Source organism: Carassius auratus, chromosome 13, assembly GCF_003368295.1.
Source record: "Carassius auratus strain Wakin chromosome 13, ASM336829v1, whole genome shotgun sequence".
Classification (NCBI taxonomy): Eukaryota; Metazoa; Chordata; class Actinopteri; order Cypriniformes; family Cyprinidae; genus Carassius; species Carassius auratus.
This window is the reverse complement of record NC_039255.1, coordinates 24,521,876-24,543,145: the sequence shown is the minus strand read 5'-3', so window position 1 is coordinate 24,543,145 and position 21,270 is coordinate 24,521,876. Positions and strand designations below refer to the sequence as shown.

Genomic DNA, 21,270 nt, shown 5'->3' with positions numbered 1-21,270 from the left:
AAATAACACAATATAAACTTCTTATTTACTGAACTGTTGTTTAAAATCACATTTTAAATTTGTGCTATTGGGGTAAAAAACAGCACTTGTGTAATATTGCTCTTACCGCTCGTGTGATATCGCTTATCACATGATAGAAATATTAGACAAAAACTCAAATAATTGCATTTTTATGGCCCCGATATCTTACATTTTAAAGGCGTATATGTGACTGCATCATATTCATCAACAGTCAACTGTATAAAAATGTAAGATGACGTACAGGTCTGGGGGTGTGTGCGTTAATTGTATTCAAATATTTTAATTGCGTTATTTTAACAAATTAATTAAAATAACGTTAAATCAACAGCCCTAAAAAGTACAATGTAATTTGAAAACATCTTCATCATTATTATTTCTCATGGAAACAAATGAGGTTGCCAACTGCTTCCAAACAATGACGCCGAAGAGTATCTTTGTTTCTTTCAGTGATGTGCGAGATTCTTGAGATGTGATTGTTGTCTCAGACTGAGAGGGAGCTGCTAGTTAACACAACTCTACCACATTTCTGAAGTGATTCAACTTTGACGTGTTGTTTTCTGCATACAGCAGAAAATACAGCATTTCTGAATCTGAGCTGCAGTGAATGTCAAGTCACCTTTATTTATATAGCGCTTTAAACTAAATATATTGCATTAAAATGACAGTTAAAGGCAGTTCATCATTGAATTCAGTGATGTCATCTCTGTTCAGTTTAAATAGCATCTGTGCATTAATTTACAATCAAGTCAACGATATCGCTGTAAATGACGTGACCCCAACTAAGCAAACAAGAGGCGACGGCGGCAAGGAACCAAAACTCCATTGGTGACAAAATGGAGAAAAAAAACCTTGGGAGAAACCAGGCTCAGTCGGTGGGCCAGTTCTCCTCTGACCAGACGAAACCAGTAGTTCAATTCCAGGCTGCAGGAAAGTCAGATTGTGCAGAAGAATCATCTGTTTCCTGTGGTCTTGTCCTGGTGGTCCTCTGAGACAAGGTCTTTACAGGGGATCTGTATCTGGGGCTCTAGTTGTCTTGGTCTCCGCTGTCTTTCAGGGCAGTAGAGGTCCTTTCTAGGTGCTGATCCACCATCTGGTCTGGATACGTACTGGATCTGGGTGACTGCAGTGACCCTCTGATCTGGATACAGACTGGATCTGGTGGCCACGATGACCTCGGAATAAGAGAGAAACAGACAAATATTAGCATAGATGCCATTCTTTTAATGATGTAGCAAGTACATTGGGTGGTATGGGAAGTATTCCCGGTTCTGGTTTACATAATTAATGCAGCATAAAAATCCCTAAGCATATTAGTGTGTTATGTGTAAACCAAGATGGGTTAAAGAGATGGGTCTTTAATCTAGATTTAAACTGCAAGAGTGTGTCTGCCTCCCGAACAATGTTAGGTAGGTTATTCCAGAGTTTAGGCACTAAATAGGAAAAGGATCTGCCGCCTGCAGTTGATTTTGATATTTTAGTTTTATCAAATTGCCTGAATTTTGAGAACACAGCGGAGTTGGAGGATTATAATGTAACAGGAGCTCATTCAAATACTGCGGTAAACCATTACCTCAGCTAAATCATTCAGGGCTTTATAAGTAATAAGCAATATTTGAAAGTCTATACAATGTCTGATAGGTATCCAGTGCAGTGTTGACAGGACAGTGCTAATATGGTCAAACTTCCTGGTTCTAGTAAGAACTCTTGCTGCTGCATTTTGGATTAGCTGTAGTTTGTTTACTAAGCGTGCAGAACAACCACCCAATAAAGCATTACAATAATCTAACCTTGAGGTCATAAATGCATGGATTAACATTTCTGCATTTGACATTGAGAGCATAGGCCGTAATTTAGATATATTTTTGAGATGGAAAAATGCAGTTTTACAAATGCTGGAAACGTGGCTTTCTAAGGAAAGATTGCGATTTCGTCATCAGCAAGGTTCCTAACTGATGACGAAGAATTGACAGAGCAACCATCAAGTCTTAGACAGTGTTCTAGGTTATTACAAGCGGATATAAGAATATCATCCAAGTATACAAATACAAATCTGTTTACCATGTCTCTTAGCACATCATTAATCAAAGTCTGAAATCTTTCTGAGGAAAGATTGCTATCAAATAGCACACCTAGGTTCCTAACTGATGACAAAGAATTGACAGAGCAGCCATGAAGTCTTAGACAGTGTTCTAGTTTATTACATGAAGAGGTCCTATAATTAACACCTCTGTTTTTTTCAGATTTTAGTAGTAAGAAATTACTTGTCATCTAGTTTTTTATACCGACTATTCATTCCATTAGTTTTTCAAATTGGTGTGTTTCACCGGGCTGCGAAGAAATGAGTATCATCAGCATTACAGTGAAAGCTAACACCATGTTTCCTGATGATATCTCCCAATGATAGCATGTAAAGTGTGAAGAGTAGTGGCCCTAGTACTGAGCCTTGAGGTACTCCATACTGCACTTGTGATCGATATGATACATCTTCATTCACTGCTACGAACTGATGGCGGTCATATAAGTACGATTTAAACCATGCTAATGCACTTCCACTGATGCCAACAAAGTGTTCAAGTCTATGCAAAAGAATGCTGTGGTCAATTGTGTCAAACGCAGCACTAAGATCCAATAAAACTAATAGAGAGATACACCCACGATCAGATGATAAGAGCAGGTCATTTGTAACTCTTAGGAGAGCAGTCTCAGTACTATGTTACGGTCTAAATCCTGACTGGAAATCCTCACATATACCATTTTTCTCTAAGAAGGAATATAATTGTGAGGATAACACCTTTTCTAGTATCTTGGACAGAAAAAGGAGATTTGAGATTGGTCTATAATTAACAAGTTCTTTGGGGTCAAGTTGTGCTTTTTTGATTAGAGGCATAATAACAGTCAGTTTGAAGGTTTTGGGGACATATCCTAATGACAATGAGGAATTAATAATACTCAGAAGAGGATCTATGACTTCTGGAAGCACCTCTTTTAGGAGCTTAGATGGTATAGGGTCTAACATACATGTTGTTGGTTTAGATGATTTAACAATTTATACAATTCTTCCTCTCCTATAGTAGAGAAAGTGTGGATGTCAGATATTTCACCCTGCAGTTTCACAATATTTCATGGTCATTTGTAAAACAACACTGGGATCTAAGAATAGTATTTAGCGCTCAATGACTAACACTCAGCAGACTAAACTGTGAATTCAACTCTTAATAAAACCTTAAACTAATTTTTCTTTGTTGCAAAACTGTTCAGTGTTTTATTAATTAGCATTTCAACTAATCAAATGTTTGTCCTTTCGATCAGATGTGGATGTGTCATCTCCGGACGAGAAGTCTGTCATTACATATGTATCAACATTATACGATGTCTTCCCGAAAGTACCGGAGGGTATGGAGGGCATCAGTGCAATTGTAAGTACAATCACATATAGTTATAATGTCACCACCCCTGTGAAAAAGTTCACAGTTTTAAAAAGAGAATTATTATAGTTAAAATATACTTTAAAAGAATATACTTATGTATGAAAGTAATGTAAGTAATGTTTTCAGAGTTTATCGTAGAGTTTAATCAATATTAAACGCACAAAGCTGAACTTCAGAGTTATTTTTTTATAACTTTATGTATTTATTTTTATAACTTCATTGCTTTTTATAATTTTATGACTTTATATGTCATTTCATAATTACTGCCAAGCATTTACTGGCAAGCATGACAATGGTAAGCTAAAATATACAATGTCATCTTTATATTGAAGCTTGTCATGTACTTAAATATATTGGTAAGTAAGCATTTGTCATTTGTAAAGAAGTCACAGTTTAGTACATTTAAAATATATTAACTTTAGATGTACAATAATATTGACTAACTCAGAGTTATAATTACAATTAAAAAACAACAACAAATGTAGTATATGTGCTTTAGTAAATTAGTCAACACATCAAGATAAGCCTACTTTAAAACACAACAAAATATTAATATTACATAATGCTCTAAACCTCTTTTTACATTTTTACATGTGTGCACTTTCTGAAATTGTATGACTCTTCTCTGAGGATACTCAGGCTGATCTCATGGATGATATCAGCTGCCCGACTTACTGGTCAGGTTTTAGCTGGGTGGCCTGGTCAATTTGCTTTGGTCTGTGCAAATAAACTCTATCTACATTTCCACATTACATAAGCATTCTGTGTATCTTGGAAGAGATGGAGGTGTGTTATGCAGGAAATGAAATGAAGTTGGAAGCTCCTAAGGAATCTGTTGATTCTTTGGAATCGTTCCCAGAACATTGAGGAAGAGTATGCATGTGTATACTGGTTCCCATTTAAGACACATTGACCTTCATTCCAACATGCTTGCAATTCTGAAATATGAAGGAAATACTTTTGGAAAGCCAAGAAGTGACACATCCTGTAAATGTATCCTTTATTGGTCGATGCGTGGTTGTGTTTAAATATGTAGATCTTAAACAAAAGTTGACTGATGATGTTCCTGAAACAGGATGTGGACGTTAAATGGGTGGAATACCAGAACATGGTGAAGTACCTCAGCCAGTGGATCAAACACAATGTGACTGTTATGGCAGACAGAAATTTCCCCAGCAATCCTGTGGAACTTAAGGTGAGATGCCTCACATTTTCATGTTATTGTTAAGAATGTACTTGACCGGCTAGTTGATTTTTCAATGAAATTATGTAAATAATGGAAATTGTATGTGCATATAAAACATACACATTGAAACATTTTTACACATTGAAAAACAAAAACAAATCATAAAACAGACCTTATATTCATGCAAAACATAATGTTCTTTTTTTATTTATTTTTTTTATTTGGAAATGAGAAATATGGCTCAGACAGTAGCATGTATAATTAGTGCACATGCAGATTTGGAGATACATAAGGGGGAGTTTGAGGAGAACTATTCCTGCACCAATTTTACATTTTAATTTCTGACAGGGCAGATTTATTTTAAGTAATAATTTGTCAGATAGCAAACATTCAGGGACCAGCAGCTGCTCAGACTCTGGTAGTTGCTAACATTAAGCACTGCATAGTGAATTAGAGCCTGAGGCTCAGAGGATTTCCATGCAAATAGGTAGCGTCCGACTCGTGAAAACTATTAAAGCCTCTTTAAAGACTTGAATCTTTCTCCTTGAGCAGAAGCATAGAGGACAGGTGACTCGATTGGGTATGTTGTGTGTCTGATGGATAGAAATCGCTTTGCGTTGTTTTGTCTTGTCTACATTAACCATTTGAACTTTACAGGCACTTTATACACAGTATCTACAGTTTAAAGAGAACGAAATACCACCAAAAGAAAACGAAAAGGCCAAAATCAAGCATCTCTACAAAATGCTAGAGGTTTGTATCTTTCGTTCCTGTTTTTGATCGTTTATGTGGCACATGTAGGACGTCTGAAACGCTGCTGTATGTTGGGATGTAGGTGTGGATAGAGTTCGGTCGCATCCAGCTCCCTCAAGGGTACCATCCTAATGATGTGGAGAAGGAATGGGGCAAGCTGATCGTGGCCATGCTGGAGAGAGAGAAGAGCCTGAGGCCTGAAGTGGACAGGTATGAGATGATTTACACACGCTATCTCTCCATCGCTATTTCTTAATGAAAGAATATGGGTGTGGATGACATGCGTTCCACTGGGGAATTCACTTGACGTTTTTGACATTTTCATCCTGAATAACTGGCAACAATACAAACTTAAAAATGTCCACTAATGTACTTCTGCATATCTCAACCAAATGTGCAGTGACACATTATTTCAAAGGTTGGCCATGTTAGCTTGTTCCAGTTAGGTACAATTAGCTGTAATTTTTTATTTTTCCAGCAATATTTATAGTACCAGTATTCTGTTTTATTTTACTTGGTGTTTTATCAGTGCAGGGTTCTTGTTTATTGAGGGTTCTTAAAATAGTTAAATTAGCTTGCTCTAAACAAAGATGTCAGATTTCTAATCTGATCAGTCCTGCACCAGCCAAGCAACTGCTATTGAGATGAATGTGAAAGCTAAAGATGGCTTTCTCTGTAGACCAGCTTGTTCTCCTGAAACACCAAACACTGTGCTGCTGTCAAAACACTGCTCTGTTTGTTTGAGCATTCCAACCCATTTAATATAGCAACCGATGGGGCGAAACAAATGGTGAGAGATATCTGTTCAATATATATCGGATATCTGATGATTGAGAAATGAGGGAGTGTTCTGTAAATCTAGAAACACTGTTGTGTCAATCATTCATAAATCCATTCTTATGTCAATTGTCAAAGAATGTGTTGAAATGAATTGTTGGAGGAGAAAAAAATGAACAATTTACACTGAAATGCTTTCTTTATGGTTTAGGAATTAGGAATTAGTTTGATGTTCACACATTTCACTTTTAATGTTTTAGTAAAAATGTATGTTGGTAATTATTATATGCATTTCAAATTTATGTCGAAGATATATATTATATGTCATCAGAAGGCATCAGTTTTTTTTTTTCTTATTATATTGCCCAGCACTGGTTGAGCAGCAGAGATGAGTTTTGTTTCCTGCTCAGAAATGCAGAATGCAGTTCACAGTTGTTACCCATAATATTTAGGTGAAAACATGGTGTTGGAAATTACCTGAAAATAAATGGAAATCACTCCTGCTTTTGAAATAGATTAGCACTTTTATGTACAGATGATTCTATAATAACCGCACTGCTGTGAGTGCTGTAAATGATTGAAATGGCTGTTAAGGAGGGAGAGGAATGTGTTGTGTGGTGTGTCTGAACCTGTGCTGGATCATCTATCTCACATAAAAACAGTGCTCAGTGTTTTACCTGGGGCTGATGCTGTTGTGGGCTGGCTTTTCTGCCATCGTTATGAGCCTATAAATAGCAGTGGCTGGAAGCAGGTGCGATCAGAAGGGTGTGGGACTGTACATGGGTGGTGGGCTCTCTGCTGCTGATGGAGGGGTGGTGAACGCCATTCTCTGGGCGGCCAAAGATAGTGTCAGTCTGTTATGATGCAGAGCAACCTGGCGTACTGCAGTAGCACCTCTTCAGTGAGTGACAGCACTCTGACCAGCCTGGGCTCGGCTGAAAACCTGCTCTCCGGAGCACACGAGCCTCTGTCCAGCACACCGCTCTATCTCAATAACTACTCTGTGTACGGACCCAGGTGAGGGAGCCACGCGCTTCAGGAGAGCGTTAGACGTTAGACGTGCCCTGATGTTTGATTCGACCTGTCTTGTTCTCGTAGGCTTGAAATGCTACAGCAGATTGCAAACAGAGTTCAGCGAGACTGCGTAGCCGGAGAGGACAAACTAGCGTTAGCGCGGACGGCTCTGCAGTCGGTGAGTTCCTAATCTGGATTTTATCTTCATTTCCAGTAATTGTCACATGTACTTTTGTTCTTCTTTTACTGTCTCTTGCTTTTTTTTTCTTGCTTTAAAAACAAAATTGAGTAAGGTGTACACTTAGCAGAATATAAGAACAAAAAAATAATTTTTACCTCTCAAGATTGTTTAGATAATAGCTTCATGTTTTCTGGAAAAAAGACAGTATACTTAAGCAGAAAATATTCTTTAAAAATACACATTTTCTTCTTGCACTAAAACATTTATATATCCTGAAGGATGCCAAGCGGCTGGAATCAGGAATCCAGTTTCAGAATGAAGCAGAGATCGCTGGATACCTTCTGGAGTGTGAGAACTTACTGAGGCAGCAAGTGGTGGACATCCAGCTTCTACTGGACGGGAAGTTCTACCTCGCTGACCAGCTCGTTCAAAGGTCAGATCGTCATTCGCTGAACTTCATTATTAAAGAGAATAAACCGTTGAGGCATTCTCAAAATGAACAATAGAAATAGTGACGCTTGCTTTACCTTCACTGGTTTTAAACCCTAAAATCTCTTCGGTCCTCAGGGTGTCTAAGCTCCGAGACGATCTGCTGGCTTTGAGGACAGAGTGTTCAACCGTCTACAGCAAAGGACGCACGCTGACCTCAGAACAGACCAAGATGATGATCTCTGGCATCACGCAGAGTTTGAACTCAAACTTTTCCCAAAACTTCAGTGCTGGACTGTCTCCTGCGCTCAGTCACGGAGGCCTGGTCACATCGGGCGGCAGCCCTGCCATGAGCCCGGCCATGACCCCCAGCATGACCCCTGCCGCGGTCCAGACTTACCTCAGCGGCCGAGGAGGAGGAGGCATGGAGCCCGCTGGCCTTCAGCAGCTCAAACACATGCAGATCCCCAAACCCATGCTCAAATCCTCCTTCCTGGACCCCAGCTTGAGCGAGGATGAGGTTCATATGAAGTTTGTGCAGGATCTGCTTAGCTGGGTTGAGGAAATGCAGGTATGTTGAGGACTTTAGGTTCCTTTAGTCCTTCACACTGGATTTATTTTGTACATTTTGGACAAACAATCTTGTTGTCTGCTTGGTGTCAATCATTAAAAATGCTAAGCGTGAAGATTTGAGTGAAGATGCAATCATTTTACAGTATTACGGTTATTTTAACCAGGTCTATGCTTATTTATTTATTTATTTTTTTTACTTACTTTCCAGTACAGGAAGAAAAATAAATGTAATTCAAGACTTAAAACTGCAGTAGGGAACTTTTGACGCTCTAGCGGTTAATAAACAGAACTGCTTGCGTCTTGCGGAAGAACATCGTAGCCGGAACTACTTCTCTCTGTTTATGTCTATGAAGAATCACAAAGGTACTGGGTTACTCCGCCTCGGTACCCCCGAAGCAATCTAAAATAGTCCGAATATAAACACTTATTATAGGTGCCCCCTAGTGATTCAGGACAAGCTAAAAACACGGTTTGGAAAATGGATTCATGGTGTACTCGCTTATTATATACATTTTTCTACATTTTGAACACAAACAAAGTTACGGACCGCAGCTCTGATTGGTTGATTTCTTACCGGGAGCGGTCTGTAACTGCAAATGGCAATAGGACCACTGGGAGGAGCCAGAGGAGCTTGATTTTTACACAGATTATCTGTCTCATATTCTACTGTCAGGACATACTGACAGGTTTAACAAATATGTAAAAAATATTTTTTTACAAAAGTTCCCTACAGCACCTTTAATCTAAGTTTTCAGTTTTTTTTGACGAGGTAATCTGATGCTTTTGTCCTGATCTGTTTGTCTCTGAAAGGTTCAGCTTGATCAAGCAGAATGGGGCTCTGATCTACCGAGCGTTGAATCAAATTTAGGGAATCATAAAGATTTTCACAAAGCCATCGAAGAATTCCAGATGAGCATCAAAGAAGCCAAAATGAGTGAGGTAATATACATCATTACATAGTTTGATATTTTACTATCTGGAGTGCTCAATACAGTTTCATCCAGACATAATTCAGAATTCCTCTAAAAAAAAAAACATATTAAAGCTGTTATTTGCTAAAATCCAGTGAAAATTCTAAAATGTAATTATGGATGAACTGTTCCTTTAAATGATATGTATACCGACACATAGTTGTCTTAAACATATAAAGACAAAGCGTGTGATTTACCGTGTGACTCACAGATCCAGATGACCCAGCCGCTGAAGCAGAGTTACTCTGAGAAGCTGAAGACGTTAGAAAGCCAGTACAGGAGGCTGCTGGTAATGGATCTCTGTCCGATCTGCTTTTAAAGCCCACATTCTGTCAGAACTGTGCGTCTCAGTGTCTTCTGCTCTTGTGTTTTCAGAAATGCTCCGGTGAGAGGCAGAAGCACCTGGACAGTCTGTATGATTTTGTGTCCCGTGCCACTCAGGAGCTGATCTGGCTCAATGAGAAGGAGGAAGAGGAAGTGGCTTTCGACTGGAGTGAGAGGAACAGTAATGTTTCAAGGAAGAGGGATTATCACGCAGTGAGTTCATCCAGACCACATCAAACACATGTTGTATCATGTATCATTAGATGGATTAGCTGTGATAAATACTGTTTTGCTTTAAGGCTTTATTATGACAATATGAAAATCCACCCATACTGTAATTATTATGAATCCACTAGAGCCTCGATAGAAAACAGCTTAAACCGACACATCCTCTTCTACTGGAGCGATAAAGACAACTTTTAGATATAGCGGCAATGTCAACATCCGTCATAATCAAGAATTTGTGTTAATCACATGAGTTTTGCATTGCCTTCACTCGCCTTTACATGTTAAGGTGCATGTTTTTGGAAAGGAAGCTAGATATCTGTGCCAGGGGTGTCTTCATGAGCCCACGTCTTTCCACAGGATCTCATGAGAGAACTGGATGACAAAGAGGAGGTGATCAAGTCAGTACAAGAGAAGGCAGAGAGCCTCCTTCTGGAGAACCATCCTGCCAGACTGACCATCGAGGTACAGCCTCAAAAATACCACTACACTAGACTCTGTTGATGACCATTTAAAACAAATATGCTGAGTGTTTTCAATATGAAGATGAAAATGCGTATCTGATTTAAGATCCCTTGTGTCCATGTGTGCACTGTGCAGGCGTACAGAGCAGCCATGCAGACTCAGTGGAGCTGGATCCTGCAGCTCTGTCACTGTGTGGAGCAACATCTGAAGGAGAACGCCGTCTACTTTGACGTGAGTGACGCAGCTGTTCTCAGTAAGACTTGTGACAGTTTATGTCAGACCTACAGGTATCCTCTTACTCTCCGTACAGTTTTTCAGCGAAGCCAAAGAGTCATTGGATTACCTTAAGAGCCTCCAAGATGCCATCCACAGGAAGTACAGCTGCGACCGAAGCAGCAGTTTACATCGGCTGGAGGATCTCATTCAAGAGTCCATGGTTAGTTCACATCCGCACAATCAAGCCATGCATTTATTTAGGGTTGGAGCATTGGGGAACTTAAGGAATTAAGTAATCAATGAGTATTTTTGGAGGTGTATATGCATGACTGATGTTTCTTCACAGGATGAGAAAGAACAGCTCCTGAAATACAGCAGCACAGTGGGTGGGTTAGTGGGCCGCGCAAAGTCTGTTGTTCAGCTCAAAGCCCGTAACCCAGAGAACCCCATCAGGACCTCCATACCCGTCAAAGCCATCTGTGACTACCGCCAGATAGAGGTCCGTTCACCGTGCTGCTAATTCCACTGATATCTGCATATTTACAGCGGTGCTTGCCATGATGAATTCTGTGACCCCTCTCTCTTCAGATCACCATCAGCAAAGAAGATGAGTGTGTTCTAGTGAGCAATTCTCACAGGGCAAAGTGGAAAGTGATCAGTCCATCTGGAAATGAGGCGATGGTGCCTTCAGTCTGCTTCAGTGTACCTCCACCCAACAAGGAGGCCACGGAAATGGCAAGCAGGTGAGGACAGTCTGGCAATTCATTTGAATGTTTTCTTCTTCTTCTTCTGTACATCTGAGTTTAAGAAAGAAATAAAGGAACCAAAGGGTTTAAAGATATAATATTATGCTTGCTTCTCTTTCTCTTTCTCTCACTGCACCAGGATGGAGCAGCTGTATCAGAATGTTCTGGCTCTGTGGCACCACTCTCACGTTAACATGAAGAGCGTCGTGTCCTGGCACTATCTGATGACTGACATCCGCACCATCCGCAAAAGCACTGTTGCCTCGGTACAAATCTCCTTTTTGCTTCCCCTGAGACGAAACCTAGCATGCGATACAGTAGTGTAATGTTAACTTCCCTCTCTAGATCAAGACGCTCTTGCCGGGTGATCACGAGCAGGTGCTGAGCAGCCTGCAGTCCCACTTTGAGGACTTCCTGAGGGACAGCGATGAATCTGAGGTTTTTACGGTGGCTGATTGTGCCCAGCTGGAAAAGGAGGTTCTGGCTTGTAAGGAGTACTATGAGGAACTCCTCAAATCTGCAGAGAGAGGCAAGATACTGTACACACACACGTCCCCATATACAACAAATGACAGCACTGACAGTAGCCAGTGGTGTGGGTAACGCATTTGTTTCAAATAATGAGTAGAGTAATAATGGTTTACTTTTGAATTGACAACAAAATATCTGAGTTACTTTTTCCAATCCAAGTGACTTTGTTGCCAAAAATATAAAGAACACATAAGCAAGCCCAGCTCTGGTGACCAAATGTAACATAAAAGTAACGTAATGCATTACACTGTGCAATTCAGTAATGCAATTAATTATTATTATTTTTTTTTTTATGGAGCAAAGCAGTATTACAATGCATTACTTTTATAAGTAACTCTCCCCAACACTGAGAGTGGCCATACTGGTGCCACCAGACATATAGCACACATACTTAAGAAACATGTGTTCTCCTAAGCTTATTAAGTAGAAAGGTAATAATACAAGGAATTATGTTTTATCCATTTACAGATTAACATTAGAGAAATTAGAAAGAAGGGTTTGTGGATGTGCATCTGGAAGTTTAACTATTGATCATTTTTAATGCACCTAATTCCATTATTTAATTACTATGTACACTTTAAATATATTTGTGTTTTTGTTCTTCAAACAAACGAGTTCACTGTCTTGCACCTGTAATGTAATAATGGAGTCCTGAAATACTGTCTGCTAGATTTACCGTCAACAAAACTGATCATAGTTATCTGCACATACACCAGTGTTAAAGATGTATAAACTCAGTTGTGATGTCAATAGTTACATTTTCAGTATGTTTTCTCAAAGAAACAGAAATAAATGTACAAAAAAACTAGAGATTATGATTGTTTGGACATGGAGTCTCAATGATGCACTTATCTGGAATGTATTGCCCTCTGGTGGTCAACAGAAGAACACGAGGAGTCCGTGTATAACCTCTTCATATCTGAGGTGCGTAACTTCCGCATGCGAGTGGAGGGTCATGAGGAACAGCTGATCCGGAAAATCCGTACCCCGCTAGACAGAGACGACCTGCAGGAGTGTGTGCTGCGCATCAATGAACAGGAGGTTTGATCTCCACCTTGATTCTGTTCTTCTTTATTTTCACATAATACTTTTTTAAAAATAAAAATAGTTAAACATTAAATAAATATAATATTTTTTAGTGAGATAACCAATTTTTGGTATTAAGTTGGATCACCACTTCAAGTCCAATGTATGAAGGAAAATGGGTCCTTTCTCTTTCCTCTAGAAGAAGAAGGTAGAGCTGGATAGGTTGAAGGATGACCTGGAGAGCCTGAGAGAGAAGTGTGACGTCTTCCTCAGGCAAGCAGCTGCCTCTCCATCCGTCCCTACGCTTTCCTCTGAGCTGAACATCCTCACTCAGAGCACGAACCAGGTCTACTCCATGTGCTGCATCTACCTGGAGAAGTGAGTCTTGAGGTTCTCCTCCAATGTGCTGTGTTTGGAAAAGTTAAGAAGGGTGTTATTTAATAAATAGTTGGAGAAGTGACCCTCATGTAAGCATTGTGAATTTGAATGACACTTCCCAGTCCTTCTTGTGTCTGCGCTACATCCCTGTGTCTGTTGTCCTTGTAAAGTGTTCCCATTATTAAATCGACCATTACCAGGCTAATGTAAATGCATCTTTACATTTAATTTTGATCTGTTGTTATGGTCAGCGCTGAAGCCAGTGCTGTATAATCTGACTTGTTTGACTCTATCATCTTCACTCAGGCTGAAGACAGTGAGTTTGGTGGTGAAGCACAGTCAGAGTGCAGAAGCTCTGGTCAAACTTTATGAAGCTAAGTTGTGCGAGGAGGACACGATCAATGCTAATATCAAATCTATCGATGGCGTCATGAGCACTCTTAAGGTAATAAAATCTCATTGTAACCTTTTATGTCTCCATGATGGTTCAGCCATTAAACATCTTTGGCACTGATGGTAATTTTTAGCAATGGAGGTCTGAAATCGATGAAAGGCGTGAGGTATTCCATGACTTGGAGGACGAGCTGCAGAAGGCACGAGTGGTCAGTGAGCGCATGTTCAAAACGCACAACGAAAGAGACTTTGATTTGGACTGGCACAAGGAGAAGGCCGACCAGCTCAAAGAACGATGGCAAAACATCTACTCTCAGATTGAAAACAGGTAATAGAGTTGACTCTTTCACCCCTAGCTAATGCTGTGCTGCAGCGATAAGTGCGTTTCTCATTTATTTACCTTCATAATATAAATTTTTCATGGTGTTCAGGCTCCGAGACCTGGAAGGCATCAGCAAATCACTAAAGTATTACAAAGACACGTACAACAGCCTTGATGAATGGAGCAAAGAAATGGAAGCCAAGCAGCTCAAGGCCCAAGAGAATCAGCCCGAGGACAGCAAGGCATTGGCCGAGTTCCTTAACCAGCAGAAAGTATGAAGAAAAAAATGTTACATCATATTTATTCATATCATTCATTCGCACCAAATCCTAACATTGCTATTATTTCTAGGTTTTGGTCACAGAAATTGAACAAAAACAAAGCAAAATTGAGGAGTGCCAGAAGTATTCAGAGCAGTATGCAGTTGGAGTGAAAGTAAGACTAAATTATTTCTTTGAAATATTCTGATATAACAAAATATAAGGTACAATGGTAGACTGAGGTATGTGAATAGTGCAATTATTCAGTACCATATTGTCCTTTGCCCATTATTAGTAAGACTTCACCCCCAAAGAAAACAATACAATAGATACTAAAATAGGAAAATGGCAATTAAGAATATGGTAAAATAAAGGTATTATACTGAATAATGTTTGTTCCTCTTTTATAAGGACTATGAACTGCAGTTGATGACTTACAGAGCCATGGTTGACTCTCAGCATAAGTCTCCAATGAAGAGAAGGAAGATGCAGAGTTCCTCTGATGTCATCCAGCAAGAGGTACGAGAGGAAACAGTGATGTTCGTCATTTTCTTACATTGGCATTCTTTTGAGTATTTGTGAGTATATTTTTGTTTGATTTCCTCTTCAGTTTATGGACCTTCGTACACGCTACACAGCCCTGGTTACTCTGATGACACAGTATGTGAAGTTTGCAGGTGAAACACTAAAGAGGGCAGAAGAGGATGAGGTATGACATTTGTCGACTTATGCTTGTCTTTAATGCTTCATCCAGTAGTGTTAATTAGCATTAGTATATTAGATGAAATGCTATTGCTAGCTTTATTGCATGCTATTTGGCGAGACTGTGCTTCCAGCCATGTTTGGTAAATGGTAAATGGACTGCATTTATATAGCGCTTTCAACAGACCACATGGCCATCCAAAGCGCTTTACAATTTGCCTCACATTCACCCATTCACACACACATTCACACAGCGATGTTTCATTCACCATTGACAGATTAGAACAACGACATACACCCTAACGACATAAACAGACATGTTTATTAAACTCTGCTGGTGATTCCTGCAATACAAAATGTTCCTCAGTGCTTGGACATTTATTTTGATACAAACAGCACGCATGGCTGTATTTTGTATCACTGCTGGTGACCTTATCTCTTGGGAAAGCATGTCCTGGAAACAGTATTTTTCAAGCTTTTATTGGTAAGTGGGCAAGAACCGCCTTTTCTCTTCCAGGTGGTTGACTGGAAGATGACTGTGTCTTTCATTTTCAGAGGAGGAAGTCATTGGAAAATGCGGAGTACTTGAGCTGGACTGAGAGCATGGAGCTGCAGAAATCTGAAAGTGAAGAGGAGATCGGCAGGCTTAGGCGTCAGGTACTGGATCTCGAGGCTTCGCTGTCTAACAGGCAACAGCAGCTGGACATCCTAGGGGCAGACCTTGAGATGCAGAAAAAGTCAATCGAGGACTTAACCTTACAGAAGTCAAAATCTGAGTATGAGGCTCAGAAATACCGTGTTGAACTAGAAGGTGTGATCAAAAGCAAGGGCTCTGTAGAACAAGAGTTGAATCGTGCTCGACAACAGGTTCAGCAGTCAGAGGCTAAACAGGCCTCCCTGGAAGAGAACCTCCGCAACCTTAAAAAGAGCATCGAGGAGAGTACATTAGCCCGTAAAAAGCTGGAAGATCATTTGCGTCGCAAGGACAGTGACGTCCAGGGCCTGGAAGAACATAGTCGCACATTACAGCGAGAACTTAGGGCTAAGGAAGACGCTGAGGCAGAGCTTCTTAGCCACGTGAGAATCATGGAAATGGATCTGGCCCACCATTCAGAAGTCAGGATGATGCAAGGTGAATCTGTCTTGGGTTTCTCCAAAGAAGGTGCACAACTGTCAACTTTTAAAAGCAGTTCTTCAATGATACATTCTGAATCTGAGGCAGAAGTCCTGCAGCGCAAAATGGAGGAGCTCATTATGGGTAAGAAGCGAGCTGAGACTGAAATCAAGTCCTTGAAATCCGAATTGAACTCAATTATTGTCCACAAAACTGTGGCTGAGGAGAAAGCGCAACGTTTTAAAGAACTCTTAGATGAAGCAAACAACAGGCTTTTGAAGCTACAAGTGGAAATGGATGCAGATAGGTCCAACATGAGACAGAAATCTGAGGAGTTGAGACAAGAAACTTCTGAACTAAAGAAGTCTGTCTATGTGTATCAAGAACAAATCAAGTCTCTCCAAAGAGACAAATCATCTCTGGAGCAAAGAGTACTGTTCCAGAAGACAGAGGTTGATGGCCTAAAAGACCAACTCAAGGTCAATCAAGGAAAGCTCCTACAGTGGACCTCCTTGGAACAGGAGAGCACTCATAAGTTCAGGTGCTTGGAAGACGAGTTGTCTTCCAAACAATCTGAAGTAGAGCAGATGACTTTCAAGGTGAATGAGCTTAATAGAAAAAATAAATTATTGGAAAGTGATACACGTCATCTTAAGGTAAGTATTGATTCAATCCAGCAGGACAAATCACATGCTGACCAAAAGATTAAAATCCTGAAAGGTGAGGCAGAGGTTTTGAGGGAGCAACTGCAGAGAGCCAAAGAAGAAATCAATCTGAAGACAAGAACAGAGAAGGAAGCTCAACTCAAAATGAAAAACCTTGAACTAGAGCTTCAGAAATGTTCCTTGCAAGTGACCCAGCTTAGCAAGAAAGTCGAAGAACTCAAGAAGATTAACATGGAGACTGAACGGTCCATTAAAAATGTGAAAGCTGAACTTGATAGAGCGTCCATTGAGATTGACAGTAAGGAACAGCAAATTAATATACTCAGATCCCAGGCAGAAAGTGCAAAATCTCAAGTTAAAATTGTTGAAGAGGAACTTCTGAACAAAACACAGGTATCTCATGAGCTTCAAATCAGACTTAAGGATTACAATGAAGAAGCCAAAAAGACAGCCGAGCTGCAGCAGAAGATCAAGTCTTTGACGATGACCATCACCAATTATGAAAAAGATATTGCGAATCTCAAAGCAGAGCTGACTTCTATAACCACTGAGAAGAATCTGGCTAATCAGAAGGTTCAGGAACATAAAGTCGAGATAAATAGCCTGAACATGGCTTTAAAAAAAGCCATAGGAGAATCTCAAAGGGAGTCATCTGAAGGTAAAAAGAGCTTGTCAAAAGTTCGAGAACTTGAAAATGAGCTTTTGAAATGTAAGCAGACGATTAGCAGGATCAGTGGAAGTTCAGAGAAGGCCACGGTAAGCCTGAAACAGGACATTTCATCTCTTCAGAGGGATAAGCAAACAGCTGACCAGAAGTTACAGGGTTTAAAATGTGAATTTGAGGATCTTAGCTCCACTCTAAAAAGAACAAAAGATGAGCTACAGCGAGTGACTGATGAGAACAGGTTAAGTCAGTCCAAACTCAAAGAGGTGGAGGCAGAACTCCAGAGGAAAAGTTCTGTTATGCGAGAAATGAGCTCAAGTGCAGATAAATCTGTCCTGAATTTAAAACAAGAACTAGTCACTTTTCAGAAGGACAGGAATGCTGCAGAAGATAAAATCAAAAGTTTAACTCTGCAAACATCAGAGCTAAAGCAGAAGTTGAGACAAACCCAGGAAGAGCTTAAACAGAAGCAAAATCAGACAGCAGCTGCTGAGATGAGATCACAGAAGCTTGGTGAACAATTGGACAACTGTAAAAAGATGCTTGACGATCTCAAAGGCAAACTGGACTTACAAAAGAAAGGCTACGAGACTCAACTGCAGCTAGTGCAGGCTGAAATTGTGCAAAAGGTTTCACTGCATGAATCACGCTTAAAGTTGGAGCACGAGAGGAAATTAAAGGAGTGCTTACATACTGTTGAAACAGCTGAGAGAGACAACAAGCACCTGTCTCAAGAAGTGGAGAAGCTGAAAACATTAACTTCTAATGCAACAAAAGCCAAACAAGAGGTTGAAGAGCAACTCTGCAACGTACGCAAACAGTTGGATGAGTCTGACAGGCAGAGAGGGATACTTGACCTTGAACTTCTCAAAGCAAAATCCAAGATTTCTGAGTTAGAAACTGAAAAAATCAGAGTGAAATCCAGTATTTTTCAACTTGACAATATTCACAAAGACAGCTCAAACGAAATATCAAGGCTTAAGCAAATGTTGACAGAGACTGAGCAGAAATTGGACATCACTGAAAGGGAAGCGAGATCTTTAAAGGAACAGATTGTTTCATACATCAGTGAAATTAAGTCTCTACAGGAGAAGAATCTGAAGCTTGAGGTAGCAGTCAGTTCTGAGAAGAAGCATCTAAAAGAATTGGAGGCACTCGGACATGCCAGTCATCAGTGTGCTAAAGATGAAGAGGTGACAAAGCTAAAGACTGAACTTCAACGGACTCTGAAAATTGTTGCGTCATACGAAGAAGCGAAACGGAACATGGAGGAGGAACTCAAGAATATAAAAATGAGCTCTGAGGTACAACTTCAAGTGTTTTCACGCTTTTGTAAAACTGTCATTTCCTGATGTGTTTTAACAATGTGCAAAGACAGCTGTAAGTAAGGGTGCTCTCACACTTGGTTCTGCTGCTTATCTGAACCAGAGTTCAGTAATTCCCCCTCTATTCTATTCACACATGCGGTTCGGGACCATGACACGCTTGTGTCATCAAGCTGGCAGCTGTTTACACAAAAAAGTAGATAGAGTTGCTTGCCTCACTTTTGTACTTTGGTCTGTCTACCATTAATGTTCTGCAAAAGTTTTAGAGAAGTCAGCTTCTGCTGGAGGCGAGCAATTTGAGCAATCATAACTCATCAATAGCGACTCATTTCCAGAGACTGTCTTACTATAGGGAGATGAGAGGGTCTGTATTACTTACTGTGGGAGAAAGCGTAACAGTAAGAGTGCCTTAAGGGGTTAGTTCACCCAAATAATTAAAAAGTTGTTTTACTTATCCACGAGCCTTCCTAGGTGTATGACTTTCTTCTTTCAGACGAATCTAGTCGGAGTTATATGGAAAATTGTCCTGGCTATTCCAAGCTCTATGATTGCAGTCAGTGGTTGTTACAGTTGAACTGTCCACAAGTTGTCAAATAAAGTGCGTGCATTCATAATAAATGGGGCTCACACGTCTCTGGGGGGTGAATAAAGGCCTCCTGTAATAAATCCATGTGTTTTTGAGAGAAATATATATTTCAAATGTAATAAACCCTTTTTCTCACTTCCGTTACCTGTATACGCAGAAGCCGTTCCAGCGGATGACGGAGCACGTATGCGCAGCGTGTGTGGCTCTGAGATATGCTAGTTTCGCGAGTTTGTTTATAGGAGCAAAGGAAGCAAAATTCTCCAACATTTTTCTTTACTAATCCTCGGTTTGTTCTTTTAATTCATGACAGTCTTTTTGTTTTGTTCTCTCTTCATGTTCGTCACTAATCACACAATGCCGACGTCTTACGTCATCCACTGGAACAGCTAACATGTAAATGACAGATAACGGAAGTGTTAAAAAAGTGTTTATTGCAATTGAAATATGGATATTTTTCTTACAAAAATGCATGGACTCACTACAGGAGGCCTTAATCAACCAACCCCTCCTCCCCAGTGTGAGGCACGTTTATTATGAATGTGCTCACTTTATTTGATGACTTGTGGACTGTTCAACTGCAACACCCGCTGACTGCAACGATAGAGTTTGGAATAACCAGGACAATTTTTAATATAACTCCGCCTGGATTCGCCTGAAAAAAGAAAGTCATATGAAACTGAGACAATTGGTGGGGTGAGACAATTTTCACAAGCTAATTTTCATTTTTTGGCGAACTAACACTTTAAGAACCAATCACATTTCAGCCTTGATGTCATTGACTTTCAGTCAAAGTTGTGTGACATGTAATCACTGTAATGGACCCCATAAGAATTAATGAGAAGTGCCATAAGCTGAATCCCACCTGTCGCGAAAAGTCAGTGACTTTTCTTATAAAAAAACAGTATATATTTTTTTTCAGTGTGAACTCTAAAAATAGATAAATCCAAAAGTATTGCTTAGTGTAAAACATGTTGGAGATTGGCTTATAGGCTGCCAATTCATTAAATAATAAGCTGTTTCCTCTAAAGTGCTGTTTATTTAGCGTCGTGAAGCCTCTAATCCATTGACAACCATAAAAAAACAGCCCCTGGTCTCCTTTCCCATATACTGGCAAAGCAGAAATGTTAGCATTAGCCGTTATGCTTTTGGCTAAAGGTTCCATTGGCTTCGTTTCTCCATTTCTGCGATTTAAGAACAATTGAATTCAGATCAGCAGCAAACCACATTGGATTCCACATGAAACATACCATAGTTTGGAAAACAGTGTTCACATCATGAACCAAATTCTGACAACTAGCAAACCAGATTGTCATTTGAGAGTTGACCTCTCTTTTACAGAATTCGATCATCAATTGCAAATGTAATGCTGCCACGATCACTATATTTAAAATTCTGTTTACTATCTGCTTACCCCAGATAGCAATAGTGCAATGTTAATTTCAGCAAGCAAATAATTCTCACTTTCGTGAATGAAAGCATTAGAGGATGGGGTAGAAGGGCAGAAAGGAAACAATAATTATTTGTTGCAGTTTTGTTGATGCAGAAATTACTCTTACATTTTACAATCTTATTTCTTGCTTAAGTATTTATTAATATATAAATGTATAAAAGTAATGCAATTATTATGTAATATATTTATCAAACATATAAACTTATTTTGACATATTTTCATGCTCTAATAGCATAAATGATCTCATGCTTGCAGATAGCTACATTGGAAAAGGAAAAAGTCCTGGAGGAGCTACGAAAAGTAAAGCAAAGCAAAGTGCAAGTGATCAACGAGAGAACGCAAGAATATGCTACCAATTCAACAGAAAGTCCAGTTTCACTCCAGAATTCGAATTCTTTTGAACTACATAAAAACCAAGGGTTGGTTGGTAACAGTCAGAGTGAGATGACTGACACTATACTTAGGAAAAGCTCAGTGTCTGATAAAGTCAGGTCTTGTAAAAGCCAAACTGTTACATTCAATATCTCTGATTCTGATTTCTCCAT

At 39.7% G+C, this 21,270-nt stretch overlaps 1 protein-coding gene across 1 annotated transcript in view; it reads left to right on the top strand.

Moving 5' to 3' along the window:
* Positions 1-21,270, top strand: part of LOC113113078 (dystonin-like) — a 154,391-nt gene that overhangs the window by 61,999 nt on the left and 71,122 nt on the right. Inside the window, exons 12-37 of the mRNA XM_026279235.1 lie at positions 3,331-3,437; positions 4,525-4,644; positions 5,293-5,388; positions 5,471-5,598; positions 7,264-7,357; positions 7,639-7,793; positions 7,928-8,360; positions 9,173-9,301; positions 9,545-9,622; positions 9,709-9,870; positions 10,243-10,347; positions 10,483-10,578; positions 10,658-10,783; positions 10,910-11,062; positions 11,152-11,306; positions 11,449-11,575; positions 11,655-11,838; positions 12,724-12,881; positions 13,066-13,244; positions 13,551-13,689; positions 13,772-13,965; positions 14,069-14,231; positions 14,311-14,394; positions 14,631-14,738; positions 14,830-14,928; positions 15,477-15,578. Of these exons, the coding sequence (XP_026135020.1) occupies positions 3,331-3,437; positions 4,525-4,644; positions 5,293-5,388; positions 5,471-5,598; positions 7,264-7,357; positions 7,639-7,793; positions 7,928-8,360; positions 9,173-9,301; positions 9,545-9,622; positions 9,709-9,870; positions 10,243-10,347; positions 10,483-10,578; positions 10,658-10,783; positions 10,910-11,062; positions 11,152-11,306; positions 11,449-11,575; positions 11,655-11,838; positions 12,724-12,881; positions 13,066-13,244; positions 13,551-13,689; positions 13,772-13,965; positions 14,069-14,231; positions 14,311-14,394; positions 14,631-14,738; positions 14,830-14,928; positions 15,477-15,578 (3,674 nt within the window). The remainder of the gene's footprint in view (positions 1-3,330; positions 3,438-4,524; positions 4,645-5,292; positions 5,389-5,470; positions 5,599-7,263; positions 7,358-7,638; positions 7,794-7,927; positions 8,361-9,172; positions 9,302-9,544; positions 9,623-9,708; positions 9,871-10,242; positions 10,348-10,482; positions 10,579-10,657; positions 10,784-10,909; positions 11,063-11,151; positions 11,307-11,448; positions 11,576-11,654; positions 11,839-12,723; positions 12,882-13,065; positions 13,245-13,550; positions 13,690-13,771; positions 13,966-14,068; positions 14,232-14,310; positions 14,395-14,630; positions 14,739-14,829; positions 14,929-15,476; positions 15,579-21,270) is intronic.